Consider the following 22,715-nt stretch of genomic DNA (forward strand, 5'->3'; position numbering starts at 1 on the left):
TACAACCTTTCAAACGTGAATTGGAAAATAATCACCGTTATTGCATGATGTTTTTTCCTCTTATCAAGTGGGTGCTTTATGTGAGCAGACTAATTAACAGGCAAATAAATTAGCTCTGAAATATGTTTTCATCCACCACATGTCTCCTGGGATTTCTTTCTTTTTAATTATTTATTTAGTTATGTAGTTTTGGCATATTATGTAGAGCAAAAAGTTTCATAACACCTGTTCTCCGTAAACACACAGATTAATTTAATTGTCATTATTAAATGTTTTAAATTCATAAGCTATTAGGAAATTTATTCTTTGTTTTAAAACAGGAAATTTTGTCTGAATATCTCTAGACAATGCGAAAGGATGGATGAATTAGGAAGAACTTTCCTCAAAGTGAGGCACCGAACAAAGGGACATTGTCTCATTTTAAATCTTTGGTGAGTGGGACATCATGCAGAGTCCTCCATCACTACGTCAAAGAGGAGGAGGAGGGAGTCAGTGGAAGACGTTCTCATAAGAGAATATCAGCTCCTTAACATTTCAGCTTCCACGCCCCGCGTTATCCCCACTGCGCTCCCCCATTGCCCGCCTTTGTTCGCATCACAACAATCCCTGAACAGATGGTGCTCTGCTTGGGAATCGAGTGACAGCCACCGGCTGGCAACCAATCGCCTGCCTGGAAATCAGCTGACTCGCCTGGACAGCGCCAGGTGCTGTCATCATATTTTCCTTGGCGACGCAGCACGGGCTCCACAGTAACACGGAGACACGGCGGATGGGAGCCAGTCAGCGGATTCCCGTTGCAAAACTCCATGCAAAACCTGACCATGCGCTTGGCGAAGATTGCACATGAATTTTCGCGGAGTGGATGTAGCGAAACGATGCCGCTGTAAAGCAGTTCATTACACGGAACTTACGAGCGACGAGATGGTATTTATTATCTGTGGATTTTCTTTCAGTGCTCTTTCGCAAGGACGTAGATACTGTATCTAGATACAGCAAGTGCATGAAGCAGTCAGCGCGAAGGGAGGACTTCAGTGCCATTCGGAACGTGTAGGCTGGCAAACCAAAGAGGTATGCTCAGATGGATTTTGAAGCATCCACACATACTGTTCTCTTTGTGCACGAGCATCTGTGCATGTTAAACCAGAACCATGGGCAACTAAACAGGTTTTCGCAGTGCAATAATAATTATTTAAAAATACTATAAAAAAATAAAAAATAAAAGCTACTTGCAAAACCATTGTCTTTCAGAATGAGTTGTGGTTTTAAAGTTAGTCTCCCAAAAAAATGCTTTTACTTCTTGTAAACTAAAAAAATAGATGGTGTCTATGTTGCTTTTTAGGCTTCTCTTTTATGGATTAGGTGTATGGCAAGCCGTTTTACCATTTATTCCTTTAACGACTTCCTCTTTTCATAGTGACACTCGTTTATAAATAAGCCTACTATAATAAACCATATTTTGTTTTTTTAAATTATTATGAATAAATGCAGTAGTTATGGTTATCTTTTCACCCACAGCTGTTAGATACTAGCAGTCTACTTATTCATTATAAGCTATAAACTTTCCCATTTTTACTGTTAAATGTTAATGTTATTGAATTTTGTTTTGTGTTTGTTCATTGTGTTGTTATATGTAACTCTTTGTAACTTTGTCCTTTGCTGCCTATCTTGACCACGGCTCACTGGTAGAAGAGATATTGTATCTCAACGGGACCTTCCTGGTTAAATAAGGAAATAAATAATACTGTTTGGATAGCTGACTAGTACCAAAGAAAATAAATAGCTACTAGTATGTAGAGAATGAATTGTGTTATAGGCTACTAGTCAACACTGGATAACTTACTAGAACAAGAAATGCTGTAGCCAACTAAAAATATAAGAATAAGTATTAGTGTAATAAAAACAAATAAATGGTTTTAATGAATAATGTTCACATGGCCTGCCATACGGCGTGATTTACTGCATTTAATGGCAAGGACGCATCGGCTGTTGCGCTTGAGATGTTCAAGGGCAAAACGTGTGTGATTTTTCACTCATCATTTATGGTTTGTTTATGAGTTCACAAAATCTATGTTGTATTTTTTTTTAGAACAATAGCCTGGTAAATATAATGTTACAGCGTATGTGTGTGTATAAGGAGCAAACAGAATGCAATGGGAATGGTAAACGGTGACTTTTTAAAGCTTTACATCAAACGTGAATGCATGCAACGATAAATCCGTGAATCATTTTTGCGTTTTGTTTAACGGATCAGTTTTACTTCTAGTTCTACTTGATTATGCCGTTTGCATGATTTAAATTCTTCATTCACTCGTTTGTTATAAATAGCCTACTGAGAGTGATTTTACACTGTAATTATGGCGGAAATCGATCCCAAACTTTAATCAGATCCCGTTATATTGCTTGCTTACCGCAGGCGTGCGCATGGAGTCTGGTTGGCGATGCAAAAATGTGATTTGCATCTCAATGTCCAGGCACTTCAGCAGATGTTTCATTGCTTACTCGTTCGAAATAAGACGCCACAACTTCCCTAGGAAAGACAATAAACACGGGAAGACGTCTTTTAGTCAGGGGAGGATGTATAATGAGGTTTGAGGAGGGGGTTTGTATTGTCCCATGGGACGCCACCCCTTGTTGCAGCTGTTGCGTCTGTTGCACAAGTTGCCACCCCCCCCCCCCCCCCATTGTGTGGCTCTCATTCTACACTTTGTTTAATATAAATGTTCACTCATAATATATAACGATAACATTTTGCAAAATAAATTTTGGAATGGTAATTAATGTAATTTGGAATTAATCATTTTTGGGGGATTGGAAGTAACAGTGGTCAGTGTTGGTGAAAAGAATAAGTCTGTCTTTTATGTTGATCACAGAGATAAAGAGTGTAATACACCAAGCAGCTGTTTGACTTATTCTGCATATATATATATGCAGTGATTCTAAATGCTATTTGAAGATTTTGAGAATTTTTGATATTACGAATTCTGGTAATCCACTCAGTGATGTTTATAAGTGCAAAAGATTTGAAACACACAGTGCTGAAAATAATTGAAATGAGACCTTTGCGGCTTCCCGTGCATTTACTTCTCAGCCCTCATCTTTGTGCAGTGACACAGAGGACTCCATTTGATCGGCAATCAATGTTTTTATGCCATTCGCAACAGTCCCCATCTCTACAGCTCTATACCGCCCATGCCATTACCCCACAGTTCAACCCTGGGCAAAGCTATGATTCACCATGCAATTAATAATAGCCCTCAGATTAAGGGTTGGCAAATGTAGACGGTCTTGAATGCTGGATGTGAAAAGATCTGCTCTCTTGGCCTTTTGCAAAGCCTTTTTGATCCAAGAATAAAATTAATTACCATTAATTTCTCACTCACTTTCTGTGAAGGTTTTTAGGAAGTGAGCCCCTTGAGGAGATTAGCAGAGAGAAGACATGAGTTAGAGACAAGATGGTCATTTTTTCTAGATGATGTAAGCCATTTTAGCAGGCCTTTTGGGTTTCTCCACTTGTTTATTTGGACTTTCGTATTGTATGCTGGGAATGTATTTCCAGTGTTTCCTCTGCCTTCACAGAAAGCTGTGTGCATATAGAGGGTTAGAAAAGCAAATACAGTTTCCTGGAAATGTATTTTCAGGATATTTTAAGTCCTGTAGGCTGTGAGAAACACAATCAGCCCTGTTCATATCTGTAGCAGCAACATTTTTTTCTGTTGCTTTTCATAAGTGGCTTGATGAATCACTGTATCAAATCATGAACAACAAATGACACGTTCTAATGTTTGTGTGGATCCTTGCCATTAGCTCGGGCTTGCGTACAAATCCAAAAAGCATTATTTTTTTATACGAGCATTAACCCATTAGTGTTGTTGGTAGTAGTTAAAATATTGATTTCCTGTGAGATTTAAAAAGTGCACTTTACTGTGCTTAAGCTGCTTATTTAGGAAAGCACATCTTTTTTGTATAAATATCTTTAGAGTTTGGTTTACAGCCATTTTGGAAGTTGCATTGACAGATTCGTATGTTTGTAATCACTTAAGTTCACTTAATATTTGGGGCATCAAAACAAAGAGCTACTCAGGATCACATTCGAATCTCGGTTTAGCTCTTAGTGTACACTTAAAATAAACTTGCAACGTACATTTTCCTCAAACTTGAAATAATACAGCATGACAGTACTGTGACCCATAGATCAGACATATCTTCAAAACAGAAGTCTTCAGTCTCTGCAGAGAACAGATCTGCATCTGTTGGTGATCTGAAATGGCAGGTGTTTCAAATAGGCTTCCACTGAATTTCACAGCTGTCTTTTGTTATCCAAGACTAGGGGAAGTTCAGGATGACGGGCTGGGCATCAGGAAGCAAGCTGGTTGCAGAAGTTCACCTAATGAGGTTGGAATGACATAAATAGCCATTAATTTGGATTCAGATCTTGTTTACTTACAAAGATGGAATATTTATGAGGATCATCAGGGTGTCCTATTTGTGTGGTCCTTAGGCAAATGGTACTGTGAGAAATATGTTTGTTTTGTTAAATCATATTTCTTCCATTCATAATTGCAGCCTGTGCACAGTTTTTCCGAAATACAGCTATTGAAATGTAAAATGAGTAATTCTCTGTTTGTACCTTCTAATAAAGTTTTCAGTTTTAACCATCATATTATAATAGCCTAATCCTAATTTATATATCCTAATTTATGAGGCATTACTTTAAAGAAAAAATGTAAAGCTTCTAATTTTTAGGCTTATTTGAATCCTACACTCTGCATCAACATTAGTTTTGTTTAGTAACTCTGCTGCCAAAAGATCAATAAAGCTTAATTAAACATGAAGTGGTGTCTCTGAACTACAGAAAAACCACTGGGCCTTAATATAAAAACAGAGCTGGAATTGTGTCTTAATTTTAAGACCCAGTATATAGTGTATATGAAATTGTGATCTCTGGATTACTTAATCCTACTTACTGGAAAGGTTTTGGCCTCCACTTTGGTAAATACTGCTTTTAAGTGCTGAATCTCAGATTGACCTCAATATTGGTAAAACATTAAACATGATTTATGTGAAAATGGCAGAATATATGGGGTGCATTTGACCCATTGTTTACTGATTTTAAACAATGGAAAATACCATAACAGAGGCAGTTTATTTGTGACCCTGGACCACAAAAAGGGTCAAGTTTTGGAAATTGGGATTTATACATAATCTGAAAGCTGAATAAATATGCTTTCTATTTATGTAAAGTTTGTTAGTAAAGGACAATATCTGGCCATCTAACTATTTTTGAATATCTGGAATCTGAGTGTGCAAAAAAAAAAAAAAAAAAAAAACATCTAAATTGAGAAAATTGCATTTAAAGTTGTTCAAATAAAGTTCTTAGCAATACATATTACTAATTAAAAATGTTTTGTTATATCTATGGTAGGAAATTTACAAAACATCTTCATGGAACATGATCTTTACCAAATTCTTTACTTAAAGGTGCAGTGTGTAAATTTTAGCGACATCTAGCGGTCAGGTGACGAATTGCAACCAACGGCTCAGCCCCCCCTCCTTTTAGAGAAGCTATGGTGGCCGACACAGGTAAAGATGTTGTCGTTAAAGACATCAGAGAGCAATGAGATTTCTTTACAAAGCTAAATCAAGTAATTATATTTACCTAATTATTTAATAAAACGATTCTATTGCATATGTTAATGTACTTGTTCATCATTGTGTCAGTGTTTTATTCACAAGAACAACAAAGTGACAAAACGCGCTCAGTAGAGCAGTGAAAATCAGTGGGATTCAGGGTTGTTTTGGACCCCTTTGACATTTCGTGTATCAGAGACAAATCATTACTGAATATATCTTACTGTATATTTTAATACAGAAAAAAATGAAAAGAAAAGAAAAAATGGTGCAGGTTAGGTGGGTTAAAATGATGACAGAATTTTTATTTTAAGTGAACTATCCCTTTAAGACATAAAACAAATTGAGTGTCATGGAAAGCAATGATCATCCTCTTGGTAAAATTTGGTAATTAGTTGCTATTCTTGGAAAATGATGGAACACTTTAGTCTATTTTTTCTTATCTCATTCATTCATTTGCCTCTCTTACCATTTGACAGATAAGTTTAATCGATCTTCTTAATTACCTTATTAAGATATTTCACATGTCATTTTTGATATATTGTATTACAACCTAGATAATTAGATAATGAATATTTTCATTGTATTTCATATACATTGTGACTGTGTCATTTTTTCTTGTTCAAACCTGTAAGAGAATGGACTGAAAATGTTAAGTCAGTGAAGTGCCAAAGTCACCCCTTAGAATTTTTTTTTTTTTAAATTTGGCTTCCATCTTCACTAGTTTAGTGCTATTTTCAGTGTGAGGTGTCATTCTGTATTGCATTACAAAAAAAACTTTAAAGATGATGCTGATAACTCAACACAGGCCGGGTCCCATCTGTGTACTGCACTCTTTTATGAGAATTGCTAAAACTGGCAGTTACAGTCAGCTCTCATTCTAAATTGCCCTGATGCTTCTTTGGCCACAGGGGGGAGATCAGGCCTCTTATTGATTTCCACTCTCACATTATAGGAATCATTTACACCAGCTGTACCATGTTTCCTCCATTCATTTTGCTTGGGAGTATGAGACATAAAATTGTTCAAGCTGTCCAAGCTTGTATTTTTGTTGTTGGATTTAGCTTCACAAGAGACTCCAAAAGCTCTGAAGTGAACATATTGCATATGATGGCACATGTAATCTAAATGTCATAGGGGTCGAATTATTCAGATCTTGGGTCTTTAAATCTTATGTTTTCAGGATAAGTGTAGTTCAGTTGTTTTGAATTGTGCCGTTAAGAAACATTAACAAGGCTGAGCAACTTTTGTGGAGGAGTATCTGTTCTTAATGTAGGTGGTATTTGGCAAGGACTAAATCCCTCTGGCTTGCTGTTTGTGTGATTGAGTCAGCATTAGCAACATATGGGATAGCAGATGCCCCGTTCACTGCTCTGTCACAAACACAATAACATGCCACCTTTTTGTGCCTTTTTCTTGTGATGGGTGCATAATAGGCTCGTTTATTTCATTCCAAAATCCAAAAGCCCTTCTAGTGTTAAATGATCCTCCTTAATCTAGGACAGCACATATTTCCTATGCAGAGTCAAGTCATGATATGATTGATTTGTCATTGTTAACATTTGGGTAATATCTTATTTTTATGTATTTTGTTTTACATAATTGCTGCAAAGAAAGATAATACTGTAGTTATTTAACCTAGAAAACCATTTTGAATCAGGGTATGGTAACATCTTGACAGGAAAGACTATGAATAAATGTACAGAATCATTTCTACACCTCACTAATGTTCTGTCTTTGTTTACAGTAGGAATTGTTTGATCCCCTGATGAATAAAATTTCCTTCCTTTGCTTCGGTCACAATTTCTATCATCTTTGATCCGCCTCTTCATGCATGACAGTTTGCAGGAAACAAAAGCCATGCCTCTGGTTTTCACATTATCTTTATATATTTATACAGGTTTATTATATTTTGTATTTGAAAAAAAAAATGTTACAATTATGAGACTTAATTCAGGTATTTGTAACTATATTGTGACAAATCTTTTTCCAATTTTGCATATTTATGTGGTTAAGCTAGATATATCTGCTTAAAACTCTTTTATAATTTAATGTTTATTGTGGTAAACAAATAAAATGTCAATGCAAGTACATATTTTTTTCAGTGCAGTTTTTGCTTAATTCATGTGTAGATTGTTTGAATCCATTTGTGTTAGAATATGCTTATATAACACAGTTTTTCATGTAAAGGAATTTTTCCATTGATTATTGTAACAGGCTTTTCTCTCTTTGTTTGTTTTCTAGGCCAACTCTACAGTTCAAGAGTCATTCTGTGAGGAAGTTTCAAACCTATATGAGCCCACGGGAACTACAGTCTTTTAAATCTTTCGGAAGCTCTTTGACCCCGCTGTTCAAGCTTTCAGAGGGATAAAAGGGCTGTTCTGCAACACTTCTATTGAATGAGAATCTCACCTCACCATCTATTTTGGCGCTATAGGAATTCCAGCTCAGATCTGAGAGGATAAACATTTACAGTCAGAATGGCAAGAGGGACTTTCTTTTTTGTTGTGCAGGGCCAGATTTGTTTCTTCCTGTTTCTGGCTTCACTTGGCCTCTCTTCAGTTCAGAGTACAGAATGTCCGCAGCTTTGTGTGTGTGAGATCCGGCCTTGGTTCACACCCCAGTCCACCTACAGAGAAGCAACTACTGTTGATTGCAATGACCTTCACCTTACACGCATCCCTGGGAACCTGTCCGCTGACACACAGGTGTTGCTTCTGCAAAGTAACTACATTGCCAGAACTAGTGAGGAGCTGGAACAGTTACTGAATCTCACAGAACTCGACCTGTCCCAGAACAACTTCAGCAACATCCGGGATATCGGCCTGACCAACATGTCTCAGCTCACAACGCTTCACCTAGAAGAAAACCAAATAGTCGAGATGCCTGACTTCAGCTTGCAAGACCTAACCAATCTACAGGAGCTGTACATTAATCACAATCAGATCAGCTCCATTGCACCCAATGCCTTCGCCGGATTGCGTAACCTTCTGAGACTCCATCTGAACTCCAACAAACTCAAGGCCATTGACAGTCGCTGGTTTGAATCAACCCCCAACCTGGAGATCCTGATGATTGGGGAAAATCCTGTGGTCGGCATCCTGGATTTGAACTTCAAACCTCTAACCAACTTAAGAAGCCTGGTCCTGGCAGGAATGGAGCTCACTGATATCCCAGGCAATGCATTTGTTGGACTAGACAACCTGGAGAGTCTCTCCTTCTATGATAACAAACTAGTCCGGGTGCCACAGACTGCTCTGCAGAAGCTTCCAAATCTGAAATTTCTGGATTTGAACAAGAATCCAATACATAAAATTCAAGATGGCGACTTTAAGAACATGCTAAGACTAAAAGAACTTGGCATTAACAACATGGGAGAACTTGTGTCCATTGAACGCTTTGCCCTGGATAACCTCCCAGAGTTGACCAAACTCGAAGCCACCAACAACCCCAAGTTTTCATACGTGAGCCGTTTAGCATTCCGTGACTTGCCATCACTAGAGAGTCTAATGCTCAATAACAATGCTCTAAACTCTCTCTACCAAGCAACGGCGGAGTCCCTGCCCAACCTGAGGGAGATCAGTATCCACAGCAACCCGCTGCGCTGCGACTGTGTAATTCAATGGATGAGTTCAAACAAGACAACCATTCGATTTATGGAGCCTCTTTCGATGTTCTGCGCCATGCCACTTGAGGTTAGAGGTCAGCGTGTGAGAGACGTACTTTCTCGTGAATCTACAGGCCAGTGCCTGCCAATGATCTCTCACGACACATTCCCCAATCACCTCAACCTAGACATCGGGATGACGGTAGAACTTGACTGTCGTGCTATGGCTGAACCTGAACCGGAAATATACTGGGTGACCCCATCTGGTAACAAAGTCATGATGGATACCATATCCGATAAATACCAACTCAGCAGTGCAGGAACTCTGCGCATATCCCACATTCAGGTGGATGACTCTGGCCACTATACCTGTGTGGCCCAGAATACAGAAGGAGCGGACACTCGGGTGACCGCAATTCGAGTCAACGGGACTCTTCTGGATAGCACCCAGCTTATGAAGATCTATGTGAAGCACACAGAGTCACACTCAATTTTAGTATCCTGGAAAGTGAACTCCAACGTTATGTCGTCCAATCTGAAGTGGTCATCAGCCACCATGAAAATCGACAACCCTCACATCACCTATACAGCTAAAGTTCCTGTGGATGTTCATGAGTATAACCTCACGCACCTTCAGCCGGCCACTGAGTATGAGGTCTGTCTCTCAGTCTCCAATATCCACCAGCAGACCCAGAAGTCATGTGTCAATGTGACGACCAAGCACGCTACGTTTGCAGTGGAGATCTCTGAGCAAGGCACCAATACGGCACTGGCGGCAGTCATGGGCACAATACTGGCCATCATCAGCCTGGGCTCAATCACGCTTTACATTGCAAAGAGATGGAAGAGGAAGAACTACCACCACTCCTTAAAGAAGTACATGCAGAAAACTTCCTCTATCCCCCTAAACGAACTCTACCCTCCTCTCATTAACTTATGGGAGGCAGACAGCGAGAAGGACAAGGACTGTTCTTCAGAAACTAAGCCAACGCAGGTGGACACAACAAGAAGTTACTACATGTGGTGAATCTTACCAGACATTATTTCTTCTTTAGAGCACAAAGACACATCTTTGCTTATTTGTGCGTAAAAAAAAGACATGGATTTCCTTTTTTCTGCTTTGCTTTACTGCAAGCAACTATTCAGACTGACTTTTTCGTAGAGTGTATCGCCTTTTCCTCTTCTTTGACTTTCAATATGGCAGCTTTGTTTAGCTTCCGAGACATGTTAGTAGCTGTGCTCTTTCTTTTCGTTCATTATATTTTGATAGCACAACATAGATATTGTTAAGGATTGACTTTGGGTCGATTAATGCTGTAGCACTATATCTGATCCGATATTGGTATGTCTTTGGCAGTATTCATAGAGAATGCATTGTTTCTTTCTCTCTTTCGTAAGGCAGTTTAACTGTTGTGCACTGAAATATATTAACAAATCTGTCTTAGGACTTCAGTGTAAGCTGACAAGGTGAGTTTAGACTTGATACACTATTGAAAAATGTTAGCAATTGTTCTGTAATGTTGTATCAACTATAATTTGAACATTTTGGATTTTCTAAAAAGTAATTTTTGATTTAGAAGTTAACTTTGCAGATTAAAGAATTGTAAACCAGCAATAGAATTGTGAATGTTAAATAATTAGTTAGTAGATGCTTTTTTTTAATTACTCAGATTCTTCTTCTTCTTTTTTTTTTTTTACTTGGGTAGAATCTGTTAATCGCTTAATTCTGTTGTAATTTACAAATGCAAAATATGTTGCATATTACAGCGCAAACAAAAATAAAATACAATTTTGTTCAGATATATTTTATACAATGATTTTCAAGTCGAGTGTCATTATTTTAATTTCCTATTCTATCTTTCATTCCTATTCTGTCTCTCCCCATCCCCACTTCTTTTTAAGTTATTGAGTGACTCAGTTTGCTCTTGATGTTAAAGGTCTCCATTACAAATCTTTAATTCGGTAACAACAAATATGATTCATGTTATTGCCGCCAAGTTCTTACAAGGACAAATTATGGGATGTTTATGTTATTGCAGGGTTTTGTGTGTGTGTGATCATTTACATGAATAGAAAATAATTAATTTATTGTTCTGGCCACATGTTGCAGTAAAGAGCCAGAAAATCACAGAAGAAAAGAGTAAATAAACCAAAAACCAAAGAAGATTGTGATTAGGGCTAATTAACCAGTCTCCATTGGCACATGCAGCCCAGAGTGTTCAGCTTGGTTTTAATCAGCCAAATGCTAGGTGCTCTTGCTAATATCAAACATTCACAGGCATCACTATCTGAATTACCCAAGGAGAGTCATAAATCCAAATAATTCCCCAAAACAACATTAAAGGGGTATACTGAGCCTCTGAAACATTGCTCATGTCTGCAGTCTGATTGCCTCTTTGACATTCAGTACCCCTCCAATGGGAAATTATGCCTTCACCCATTCATTTTAATATCTGTCTTTGTCAGAGAATCCTCCTATTTTTTTTCTTATGCTACTTTAGTCTCATGTCATGGCTAGTAAATTGTTCTTGATTATTTGCACCTGCTCAGATCAGCTCTTAGCTAAAATGTCTTTCTTTCATACAGAAGTTTGAGAACCCATACTATCGACATTTCTGAGTTAAAATTTTTTTGAAAATGACTGGAATAAAAAAATTGAATAAGATATGATTTAATATTTCTTAGAAAGTGAATGTTTTTATGTAGAAAGTGGCAGGGCAAAAAAAAAAAAAAAAAAAAAAAAAAAAAAAGATCACAAATCTGGCCTACGGACTAGAAACTGATGCAATCAGTTTTATGTACTAATGAATATAATTATGTGGATGGGGAATCCAATCTTTTATCTTTATTTCCTGACTGAGAAAGCATTTTCTAGAAATATCTTATATCAGTGAAATAAGACTCTCATCTTGTATTGTATTATATTCGAACAAATGAACTCACTATACAAATTACTTGGTTGATAGAATACCTGATTTCACTGGTATCTGGAAAAGGCTGCTTCACTCGTGGCATCCAGCGATAATATTTCCTAATATTAATCTAAATTTCCCTATAGTAAACCCTCTTCCAGGCAACTGGAACACTACTTTGACGTCTCCTAGTTACTAAGTAATTAGTTACTGTAATTTAGAGGGGGGGGGGGGGGGTGAAATGCTATTTCATGCATACTGAGTTTTTTAAACTGTTAAAGAGTTGGATTCCCATGCTAAACATGGACAAAGTTTCAAAAATTAAGTTGTACGTTTGAAGCAGTATTTCTGTTCCAAAAATACTCCTTCCGGTTTGTCACAAGTTTCGGAACGTTTTTTTCGATTATGGCTCTGTGTGACGTTAGATGGAGCGGAATTTCCTTATATGGGTCCTGAGGAACTTCTGCCAGAGCGCGCGCTCCCGTATAGCACAGCACTGAGAGCACAACAGACATTCACTGATCAGAGCGAGAGCGTCGCGAAATGTCACAAAAGGAGTGTGTTTTTGGTTGCCAGGGCAAGACAACCCTGCACAGATTACAAAAAAAAACCAGCATTAAGGGACCAGTGGATGGAGTTTATTTTTACAGAGCATCAACGGAGTCCCCCTGCATTTCGAAGATGCTTGTTTTACAAACAAGGCCCAGTTTGACGCCGGATTTGTACATTGTTTATTTCTTAAGGATAATGCAGTCCCAACGAAAAAGGGTCACGATCGTGTGTTGGAACCGCAGGCGGTGAGTAAAACGGCTTTCCTCACGGTAAAGTCACAGCTTCCAAACACTCTCAACGCAAAAGCCTACTGGCGCTCGTGATTCTTTAGCTCCGCCCACACGTCACGCCTCCAGCCGGTCGTGTTTTTCCGGGAAAAATCGGTACAGTCTATCTTTCTCTTATGAATATAATAAAACTAAAGACTTTTGGAGTTATGAAGGATGCAGTACTACTCTTTAGGTACTCAAGATTAACAGGATATTGAGTGAAAACGAGCATTTCACCCCCCCTTTAATTACATTTACATTGAAAAACTAAAGTAAGGATTCTTCTTGTTTTTTCTGTCATTTACTGTAATTACAGTTACTTCTTATGTAACTAAATGTAATAATATGTATAGACTATAGAACATTTATATACAATACAATAATGATTTAACATCAAAATTTAGAGTCTTACCTTACAATTCATGCTTTTTATGTACCCTTCTCACTTTAATAAGAACATCAGTAACCCTTTAGTGTCCTATTCTCACTATTAACTAGTTGGTTATTGGTATGAATATTACTGGAATATTGGCTGTTTATTATTACTTTAAAAAACACATATCAATGTCTTATTCTAAATCCTTAATCCTACCCAATTCTTAAACTTAACAACTACTTTACTAAGTATTAATAAGCAGTATATTGAAGCAAAAGTCATAGTTAATAGTGAGAATTGGACTCTAATCTAAAGTGTGACCAGAATAATTATGTAGTTCTCTATCATTTGTTTGAAAGAATTAAAAGAACCATTTCATGTCTATCCTTGTATCATTAACTTGTCGAGGTTGATATAGGATTTAGAAAGTAATTAGTAATAAGTAATAAACTACTTTTTGGAGAGAGAAATTTGTAAAGTAATCTCATTATACTGTTGAAGATATAATTAGTAATTAATTAATTCTTATTTATTTTTTAGAGTAACTTACCCAACGCTGATAGTGTCTCAATTTACTTCCATATTAACATTAGCTTATTGTCATTTTATTTGTAGTGCTCATCTCTTTTCAAGGACAGTTGTTGTGTACACGCTGTAATGGACCTTTTTTTCGTACTGAAAACTTTAAGATAATATACAGGTAACATTTTTAAATATTGTCTGTGCATCAGTATTAAATATCCACATATTTAATAATGAGTAGTTATGCAATAAGCTGAATAATGTACAGTTGATTGGTCGTTTACCAATAGTTAAGGAAAAACACAAAATTAATCAGTCAAATAATTCCACTGTGAGGTATAGAACAGACTATAGCACTCTTACAGTCTATCATAATTTCTTTATGGCCAAAGAAACTTTTATCAGCAATTACCATTTCATCTCAGAGAGAAAATTACGTCTTTCTAATGAAGCTCTTTTGCCTCTTCAGGGACCTAACCTATACCACTTTCATGGGCCAAGACTGAAAGATTGCTAGAGACTCAATACGTTGAGCCAGGTGAAAAGGATTCTGAGGAATAATTAAGAATCACCCACACATAGAGCTAAGGATTTGCCAAAGAATTAAACTGGAGGAGGTTCCTCCTTGGGCTGTTCAGGTGTTTAATTGCTTTCTGTCAGCTACCCCTGACTTCATGCCAAGTGCTATCATACTGACAGGATGTAATGCAATGCAATAGACTGAAAAATAAATTAAAAAAAACACAGAATCATTAGTGAAATACCTACCGATATTGGTTAAAATGTGATATAATGTCATACAACACACACATATATATATATATATATATATATATATATATATATATATATATATATATAGCGTATTGTATGTATTGATTAGATTTTTTTAGATTATATTAAAGATTATAGATTATATTAAATTTTATTGTCATTATGCAGAGTATAAGTACAGAGCTAATTAAATGCAGTTAGCAACTAACCAGAAGTGCAAGAATATAGTGTTTTATGTACAGAAGTGCAGAGTATGTTAAGCTATAACAGTGGAGTTGCTCTCTCTCTCTCTCTCTCTCTCTATATATATATATATATTGCTAATATTAAGCAGAGTATGTAAAGAATATAAATAGGAGTGCAGTGGGGTTATACATTATGAACAACAGCAACATAAGAACAGTGGTAATAAATACAGTTGGTTGTGTGTGTGAATGAATGAATGAATGAATGAATGAATGAATGAATGATGCATTTATATAGCACTTTATTGTGTATTGTTGTACAGCCAAAGCACTTTACAATCATGTGGGGGGTCTCTCCCCAACCACCACCAGTGTGCAGCATCCACTTGGATGATGCGACAGCAGCCACAGGACAACGGCACCAGTGCACACACCACACACTAGCTACGGGTGAGAGGAGAGAGAGTCATAGAGCCAATCAAGTGGTTGGGGATTATTAGGAGGCCATGTGTACAATAATATTGTTAATTACTAGGCCATTAATGACTTTTTTAATTTTTTATTAATTAATATATTTGTTATGAAGAAACAACCGCCTGCACATTTAGAACCAATAGTTACAACATGCCAAAACTGTTATATACATCTATAGGGAAAAATCCATTCCCTTAACAGATTATCTAATATAAATTCTACAAGAAGTTAGACTAAATCTTACACAATAAATAAGCCTACAGTAAAATGTGATACATTTTAGTGAAGCCGGTCCTGAGAGAGAGTCATGAGACATTGCGAGGTCATATCCCCCTGCAAACTGCCCCTGATTTAAATACAACCAAGATCACTGGAGTACGTTTTACAAGAACATACTACTTGAGTCTTTTTACTTAAAAATGTTAGTTTTCATTTCTTTGTAATAATTTGTAAAATTTACTAGCAATTTATAAGTGAAAATTGTTTTTAAAAAAAGTAAAACCTACACCATAACTGTTAATTCAAAGGCTTTGCAATCATGTAGGCTATCATCAGAATGAGGCAGAAACTATCAGACTGCTGCTCCTCAGTACTGACAAAAGGTTACGATGTTTGAGATACAGCCGAAACTGTGAAATCCCCCCAGGGAATCCCTTATTGATCTGATGCTGGTCACATGAAAATGCATATATATATAGTATGCCAAATCAAAATGAAAACTCATGGTATTGATTTGCAAAAATGGACTTTGGGGTTTTATGCTGTCTTCACGTGTATATGATATGCAGTATGCATCTATCCCACGACCCTAATCCTACCCATCACGTAGGCCTATCATATACATGCCAAAGTCCATTTTTGCGCATCAATACCTTGAGTTTTTGTTTTTATTTGGCATGCTACTTATACTCTCTTTCATGAGATCGGGTGGATATGACACAAATACAGTGATTTTGTTTTTAAGAGGCTAATTTGAAGAGACACAAGGAGCATTATTTCAGCTAAATCCTGAATATTAGCAGACAGTACTGAAGTCAATTTTCAGGATACCACTTTTAGTTTGTTACAAATTCTTCAGTTTACTATCTCCTCTGTGTTGATAATAATCAGTGTATATTTTTTATCATATAACATGCCATTATTATGATGATACCATGAGCATGGCATTATGAATTAGGTGTGCATATAAAATGCATCGTATCTGCACTTGCATCATGCTAATAGCCATAGAGATAGGTCATCACAGTCACAGCTGTTGGTTAAGGAGCATAAGAGATGGTTCACTGGAGCTGGAATAAATTGAATGACCTTTCATGCTCCTCCAACAAGATTTCCCCATTAGGACATCTCCAGCTTCATTTACCCAGCCTGCTGTCTGGTGGGATCTCTTAAGTTAATTGGCTCATAAATGAAGATATCTATTTGCTTGAGGTGGAGCTGCCAACAAGTGTTCTTGACCTGTTGACCGTACATTATTGGCTCTGTTTTAACATTATAAAAGATTAGAATGGAGCCCAGTTATAAGGTGGAACATTTCAGAGAGTTGTTTAAAGATACTAGAAATGTCACTGAATGTCATTGATTCTCCCAGCAGAGTTCAAGTCTTGGGGCCCTATTTTAACAATCTAAACACAAAGTGTAAAGCGCACGGTGCAGGTGCACGCAGAGTTTGTCCAAATCCACTTTTGCTATTTTAATGACGGAAAAACGGTTGGCAAATTATATATATATAAATATATGCATTACAATCCTTTAATGTTTCATATTTGGCATGTTTGTGTGCTGCTGTGCATCTCTGTGTTTAATAAGCAGCATGTACGCGCGTTGTGGACCCACCTATACTAACCCGCTCTTTAAATAACAAAGAAAAAAACATTGCACCAGACTTTAGACCAGGTTTGAGTTGAACTAATGCGCAGTTTATTTTCAGCTCCTTAAAATAGCATTGCGCCAGCAGTGCGCCTGAACACACTTCTTTCTAAGACCAGCACACCCGTGGGCACAGGGGCGTGTCTAGAGCATTTTCAGTGGGTGGGCCATGCTGGGGCACTGCCTCCTAATGGGGTGGCCGCCACTGCCCCCCCCCCCCCCCCCCCAAAAAAAAGCGAAATTCTAAAGTGTATTACGTATATCCTATTGATTTTATTATTATTTTTAACTTGAATAAGTTACTTGTAAACAAATGCAGTAATAAAGCACATTTTTGATTACTTTAGTTTTTGTCATCCCTGTATATATCCATTAAGTTAAATTTGAGAATACATTGAAAGAAACTCCCTATATCTTTACTTCTTTTCATGGCTTGCCACTGCTCTCTTCCCTGCCTTCAAAAGAAACACTTATGTGTGTCTGTTTTTCTCAATCTCAAAAAAAAAAATTCAAATTGTAAATGAAATGCACAGAATGCATCCACAACATTTCATGTGTAAATGGCTAAGTTAGGCCTGACAATTTAACTGACTCTCTAACTGGCTTACTCTCATGCATTAACAAGTAACGTGTCACCAGACAAATATTATTATGGAACATTCTGTGCATATTGTCATTTGGTGCAATCTTGCTATATGTGGTCACTGTCACAAAATAAACTGATACAAAATATGCAAATCAACATGACATGTTTATTGTTTGATAGCCCCCCATGGTATTTTACTTTTATTGTGTTTTATTAAACGTTGACTGAACATTCGATTGAAATCAACCACGACCAACGCGAGCAGAGCCTGACGGGGTAAAAACATTGATCTGAGAAAACCATACAAACATTTTAAACCATACATAAAGGTTACCTACCAGCTCTTTGTTTGGTGTCTTGTGATGTGTCGTTCTTGAACGACGAATCTTTAATGTAATAGGGAAGAACAAGTCGTCTCTATGACGGCGACATCACTTTGATTTTTTTACAGTGGATTCTAATCTTCAAAAATGACCGTGTTGTATGATTCATATCTTTTGAGTTCACCCTTCAGATTAGACTATAGAACTGTAGTGTTACTTGTTTAGGATTCAAAATGTTTTTTGCTTTTAATTTATGTCATTATGTCCTTTTTGAGCAAGCATCTTATACATATATTATTAAAAATGGATTAAAAATTAAACTAGGCTATAAATACTTTATTAGATTATTAGATTATTATATAGCCTAGTGTTTATTTACTGATAGACAGTCAAAAAGACAAATTAATCAATATTTTATTTATTAAAAGGTTTTATTTATTTATAAAATAATAACATCACAGATCCTCAAGAAACAGTAACAAAAACACAGTGACATAAATGTCAGAAATAGCGCATGGGTCTGTCACGTGATTAAGGAATGATTTGAACCCGAAGACTTGTCAGACACGAGGTGAGTTAATCACAGACTGAAGACCCAGGTCAAGAATTAATTAATTAAGTCCAAGATCGCGACGAGCGTTGTTTCTCTGAAGACGCTGCACTTCTTTGAATCCCGAACTTCAGTAGAGTCTATAGACTGATTTGCCATAAAATGAACCAATCACAAGACATCTTATAGGGGGGGCACCTGGGGTGGCCCCTGCGTGGGCACACAAATAGGTGCAAAAGCATTTGCTAATGAAACAACGTAGCACTGGACTTGAAAATGTGAACGGGGCCAGACCGAAACTAGCAAACACACTTGCGCTGCGCCTTGCGTCGCATTTCACAATAAACAATTTTAAAAGATATTGTGGATATTTAAGATATTTTGGATGAAAACTGGGAGACTTGAGACTGTCCCATAAACTGCTAGGTAAGTTACACTGTCAAAGTCCAGAATAGTATGAAAGACATCGTCAGAATAGTCCATCTGCCATCAGTGGTTCAACCGTAACGTTATTAAGCAATAAGAATACTTTTTTTACACAAAGAAGAAAAAAAAAAGACTTTATTCAACATTTAATCTCCTCTGTTTCTCTCTACATCATCGTAGCGGCATTTTAGAGATTATAAGCTGAACGCAGGCAATGGATGCTCTTCTGTGTCAGCCGCGACACAAGGATACATTTTTTTTACATGTATTTACACTTTACACTAGAAAATAGCTCAACCTTGAGGCACGCTGACACAGAAGAGCGTACGCTGCCTTTGTTCAGCTCATTCTTCGTGAACAAAAAATATTATTGTCGCTTCATAATGTTACAGTTGAACCACTGATTGCAGATGGACTATTGACTACGTCGTTAATACTTTTCTGGACTTTGACAGAGTAACTTACTTGGAAGTCTATGGGACAGTAAAAAGCTTCCCGGTTTTAATCCAAAATATCTTAAATTGTGTTCCGATGATGAACAAAGCTTTTACAGGTTTGAAAAGACATGGGGGTGAGTGATTAATGGCAGAATTTTAATAATGAGGTGTGGGTCTTGGTCTTTTTTCTTTCTTTCTCCCTTTCTTCTTGTTCTATTAGCTATAAAGCCAATAAATTTTCTGTTTCCTTAAAATGTATAAACAGCACACTTTTCATTTGTTAAAATATGATTTTGTTTTGTTTATAATTTGTTTTTTATTTAGAAAAAATTATGTAGTTATTTAAAATAAAATAAAGTATTAAAGAAAGCAGGGCCATTAAAGAACATTTTTGTTTCACCAAATAATCATTCCATGGACAGCTCTAAATTGAATTTTTTTATTTTCATTTATTTAATTTTATGTCATTTAATTTTGTCATTTTATTTTATGTCATTTTATAAATTTATTGTATTTTATTTAATATTTTGCCACATTTAAAGTTCTGAAAGCAATGATGAAATTTGCTAAAATAAATGTTGTTATCTTTTCACTGAAATTAACTGATACACTTGAGTCACATTTAATAATTATTTTTATAATTATAATTTTTGTGGATTATTGTGAAGCTTTTATCAGCTGTTTGGAATCTCATTCTGATGGCACCCATTCACTGCATTACAGAGAACTCAATAGTGATTTAATGCTACATTTCTCCAAATTTCTTCCCATTATCAAACTTGTCTACATCTTGGGTGACCTGAGGGTAAACTTAAGAAAACATATATTTTGGGGTGAGCTATTCCAGGTAATCACTGAATGTATTTAATTGAATTGTCTGAAGCATATTTGAATCAGATTATCAGACCAGCATTGAAAAACCAGTATGGCTGCAGTTGCTCTTTACAGTCTATCTTTATTCGGTAGACGTGCTGAATTTCAGTCTGCAGGAATATGCTGTATGCCCCCTCCCAGCGGTCCTGTTTCTGCGGCAACCCGCCATTTCTCTACCTGCCAAAACTGGCAGTGGCGTCTGTGAGATGCCTCCAGGCACTCAGACAGAAATATCACTGACAAGGTCAACTCCCTGCAGGCAAAGAGCTGCAAAAAACACCTTGTAGCCTCTCAAAGGTGTAAAAAAAACAGTCTTCAGTGTGAAGCGACTGAATATTGATGGCAAATTAACCATGATAGCATCTACTGTAAGCCTTTCTGCATGCATCTGAAGAGCAATCTGACATGGACAGCTATGTTTAATGTGAATACTGTCAGATGCAGAAGAATCACGCCTATTCAAAAACCGTTTTGAGCCTATGGGGGAATTTAAATGCAACTTCCAGAGAAATTCATGTTGTTGTGTTTTGCAGACATGGGGGGAAATGTTGGACTTGATGTTGCAGACTATTCTTGTACCACCTATATCCTACAGTGTCTCCACACTAGATCTGTCAGTTCCATAAATGTTGGTAATCAACACCCAATTATCACCTAAGAATACAGATAGAATTGAAAAAGTTATACATTTCTCAAGTAGGAAGAACACGTTACTGAAAACCTGTTTCTTTCGATAAAGCAGCAATTATGCACAACCTAAAGTTAGTTATTAAAGATACTGTTTTAAGAAATGTAAGAACCATGGGTTGACCCAGGTCAAACCAAAGCTTTAGTGACCTCCCTTGTGCCATGGATCGCAGTAAGACTAACATTGCTCATCAAACTAGCCCATAGCCACCACCTCTAGCTGTGAGAAATTAATAAGAATTTAATCTCCCCTCACAGTGTGTGGGAAGCCAAGCCTCTGTGCACTGCCTGACATCTTCAATTTGGCTTACGAAAATAAAAATACTCTTTAAAGCAGCCCTAAATCCACTTTGGACCTTTACGGAAACTGGTCATTTGGGTAAAAATATTGCATTGTTAAACTGAAGCATAATGATCATTGCAACGTCTGATTATATACTTTGTTTTGGGTAGCTTATTTGTTTAAATTATATCAAGCAATGCCCTCAAAATTACTAGCTTTTTAAATAGAATCTCTCTCTTTTTTTAAATGATGAAACTGTCCTACTTTGAGAAAAGGCTTGTTTACCAGGCCGATCACCCACACGGTCGCAGTAGCCATTTTTAGACCTCAATTAATCTTTTTTTAGGGCTTCTGAGTGGGGAAAAATTGTGCACTTTCAATTCCCTTTTAAGTTTACAGGTGAAGCTCATGCATCGTAAACACTTTAAATGGGTTATTAGCATTAAGTGCCATAAAGATAAATAGTAAGTGATTTCATTTTGTGGCCTATTAAACAGAGTGAGCATGTACTGTATGTCTCTTTGCTGAACACAAAATATTGTTCATAATAAAGTATAGAAGGTGCACTGTCAATATGCCTAAAATAGTCCAGCAAAATGTGAGCCTTTAAGAAACTACTTGATATTTTAATAGATGGTAATGTATTATGTTCATCAAAATATGTGTGTCACCTGTTTTCCTGTCTGCTTAGATGCTTGTGAATATTAATATGTTTACTATTGTAAATTTATATTACTTTTATATACATGAAAGTAATTTTTGTAAATTTATGTTTTTGTTTTTCTTTCTCAGAATCTGTATATACTTTGATTCAAATTTATTTAGCTTTTTTATGAGAGCTTTATTTTGAGCATCAGTGTTGTATAAGGGTCAAGAGTTTTCCGCTTGTTGTTTAAAACATCTTTTTTGAAAGACAGACTGAGAATGGAGACAGGGACAGAGAGATCTTCTCTAACCCATGTGTCAACATAACCTCTGCTATGATGAAAGTGTGAGGTGGGTTTGGTATTACTCAACAGTGGACAATCACTGCGAGAGTTTCATCTTTACAGAGTGATTTTTATTCTGTTGCAGTGGGACTTCACACTCATACTGTGGACCTCTATGACTTCCTGCAGAGTGCACCTGTCCTTCTCTCTGACTTTTTGTCTCATGACAGTCCATCTGTGCTTTGTACCTAACAATGCCCTTTAATTGTGAGTATATTCACAGTACAGAACAGTCATGAGTGCCTGCCTAGCTTTATTTTATCGTCTTATGAATTAAATATATTATATATTTATACCCTATTTATAAATCATAAATATTTCATATTTTACAGTATGTTTATGTAAAAAGTACAAAAGTATAGGGTTAGTAATTTTATTTTATTTTTTATTTTT

The 22,715-nt window shown here is 36.6% G+C and overlaps 1 protein-coding gene across 1 annotated transcript; it reads left to right on the forward strand.

The window, feature by feature from the left end:
• The first annotated feature begins 569 nt into the window (after positions 1-569).
• On the forward strand, positions 570-11,052 carry lrrn1 (leucine rich repeat neuronal 1). Its single transcript, XM_052558031.1, has 2 exons — positions 570-1,068; positions 7,873-11,052. Exon 2 carries the CDS (start codon positions 8,109-8,111, stop codon positions 10,260-10,262), a length of 2,154 nt encoding a protein of 717 aa, XP_052413991.1. The 5' UTR covers positions 570-1,068; positions 7,873-8,108; the 3' UTR covers positions 10,263-11,052.
• Positions 11,053-22,715: the final 11,663 nt, after the last annotated feature.

The sequence above is a fragment of the Carassius gibelio genome, chromosome B6, assembly GCF_023724105.1.
Source record: "Carassius gibelio isolate Cgi1373 ecotype wild population from Czech Republic chromosome B6, carGib1.2-hapl.c, whole genome shotgun sequence".
NCBI classification, from domain to species: domain Eukaryota; kingdom Metazoa; phylum Chordata; class Actinopteri; order Cypriniformes; family Cyprinidae; genus Carassius; species Carassius gibelio.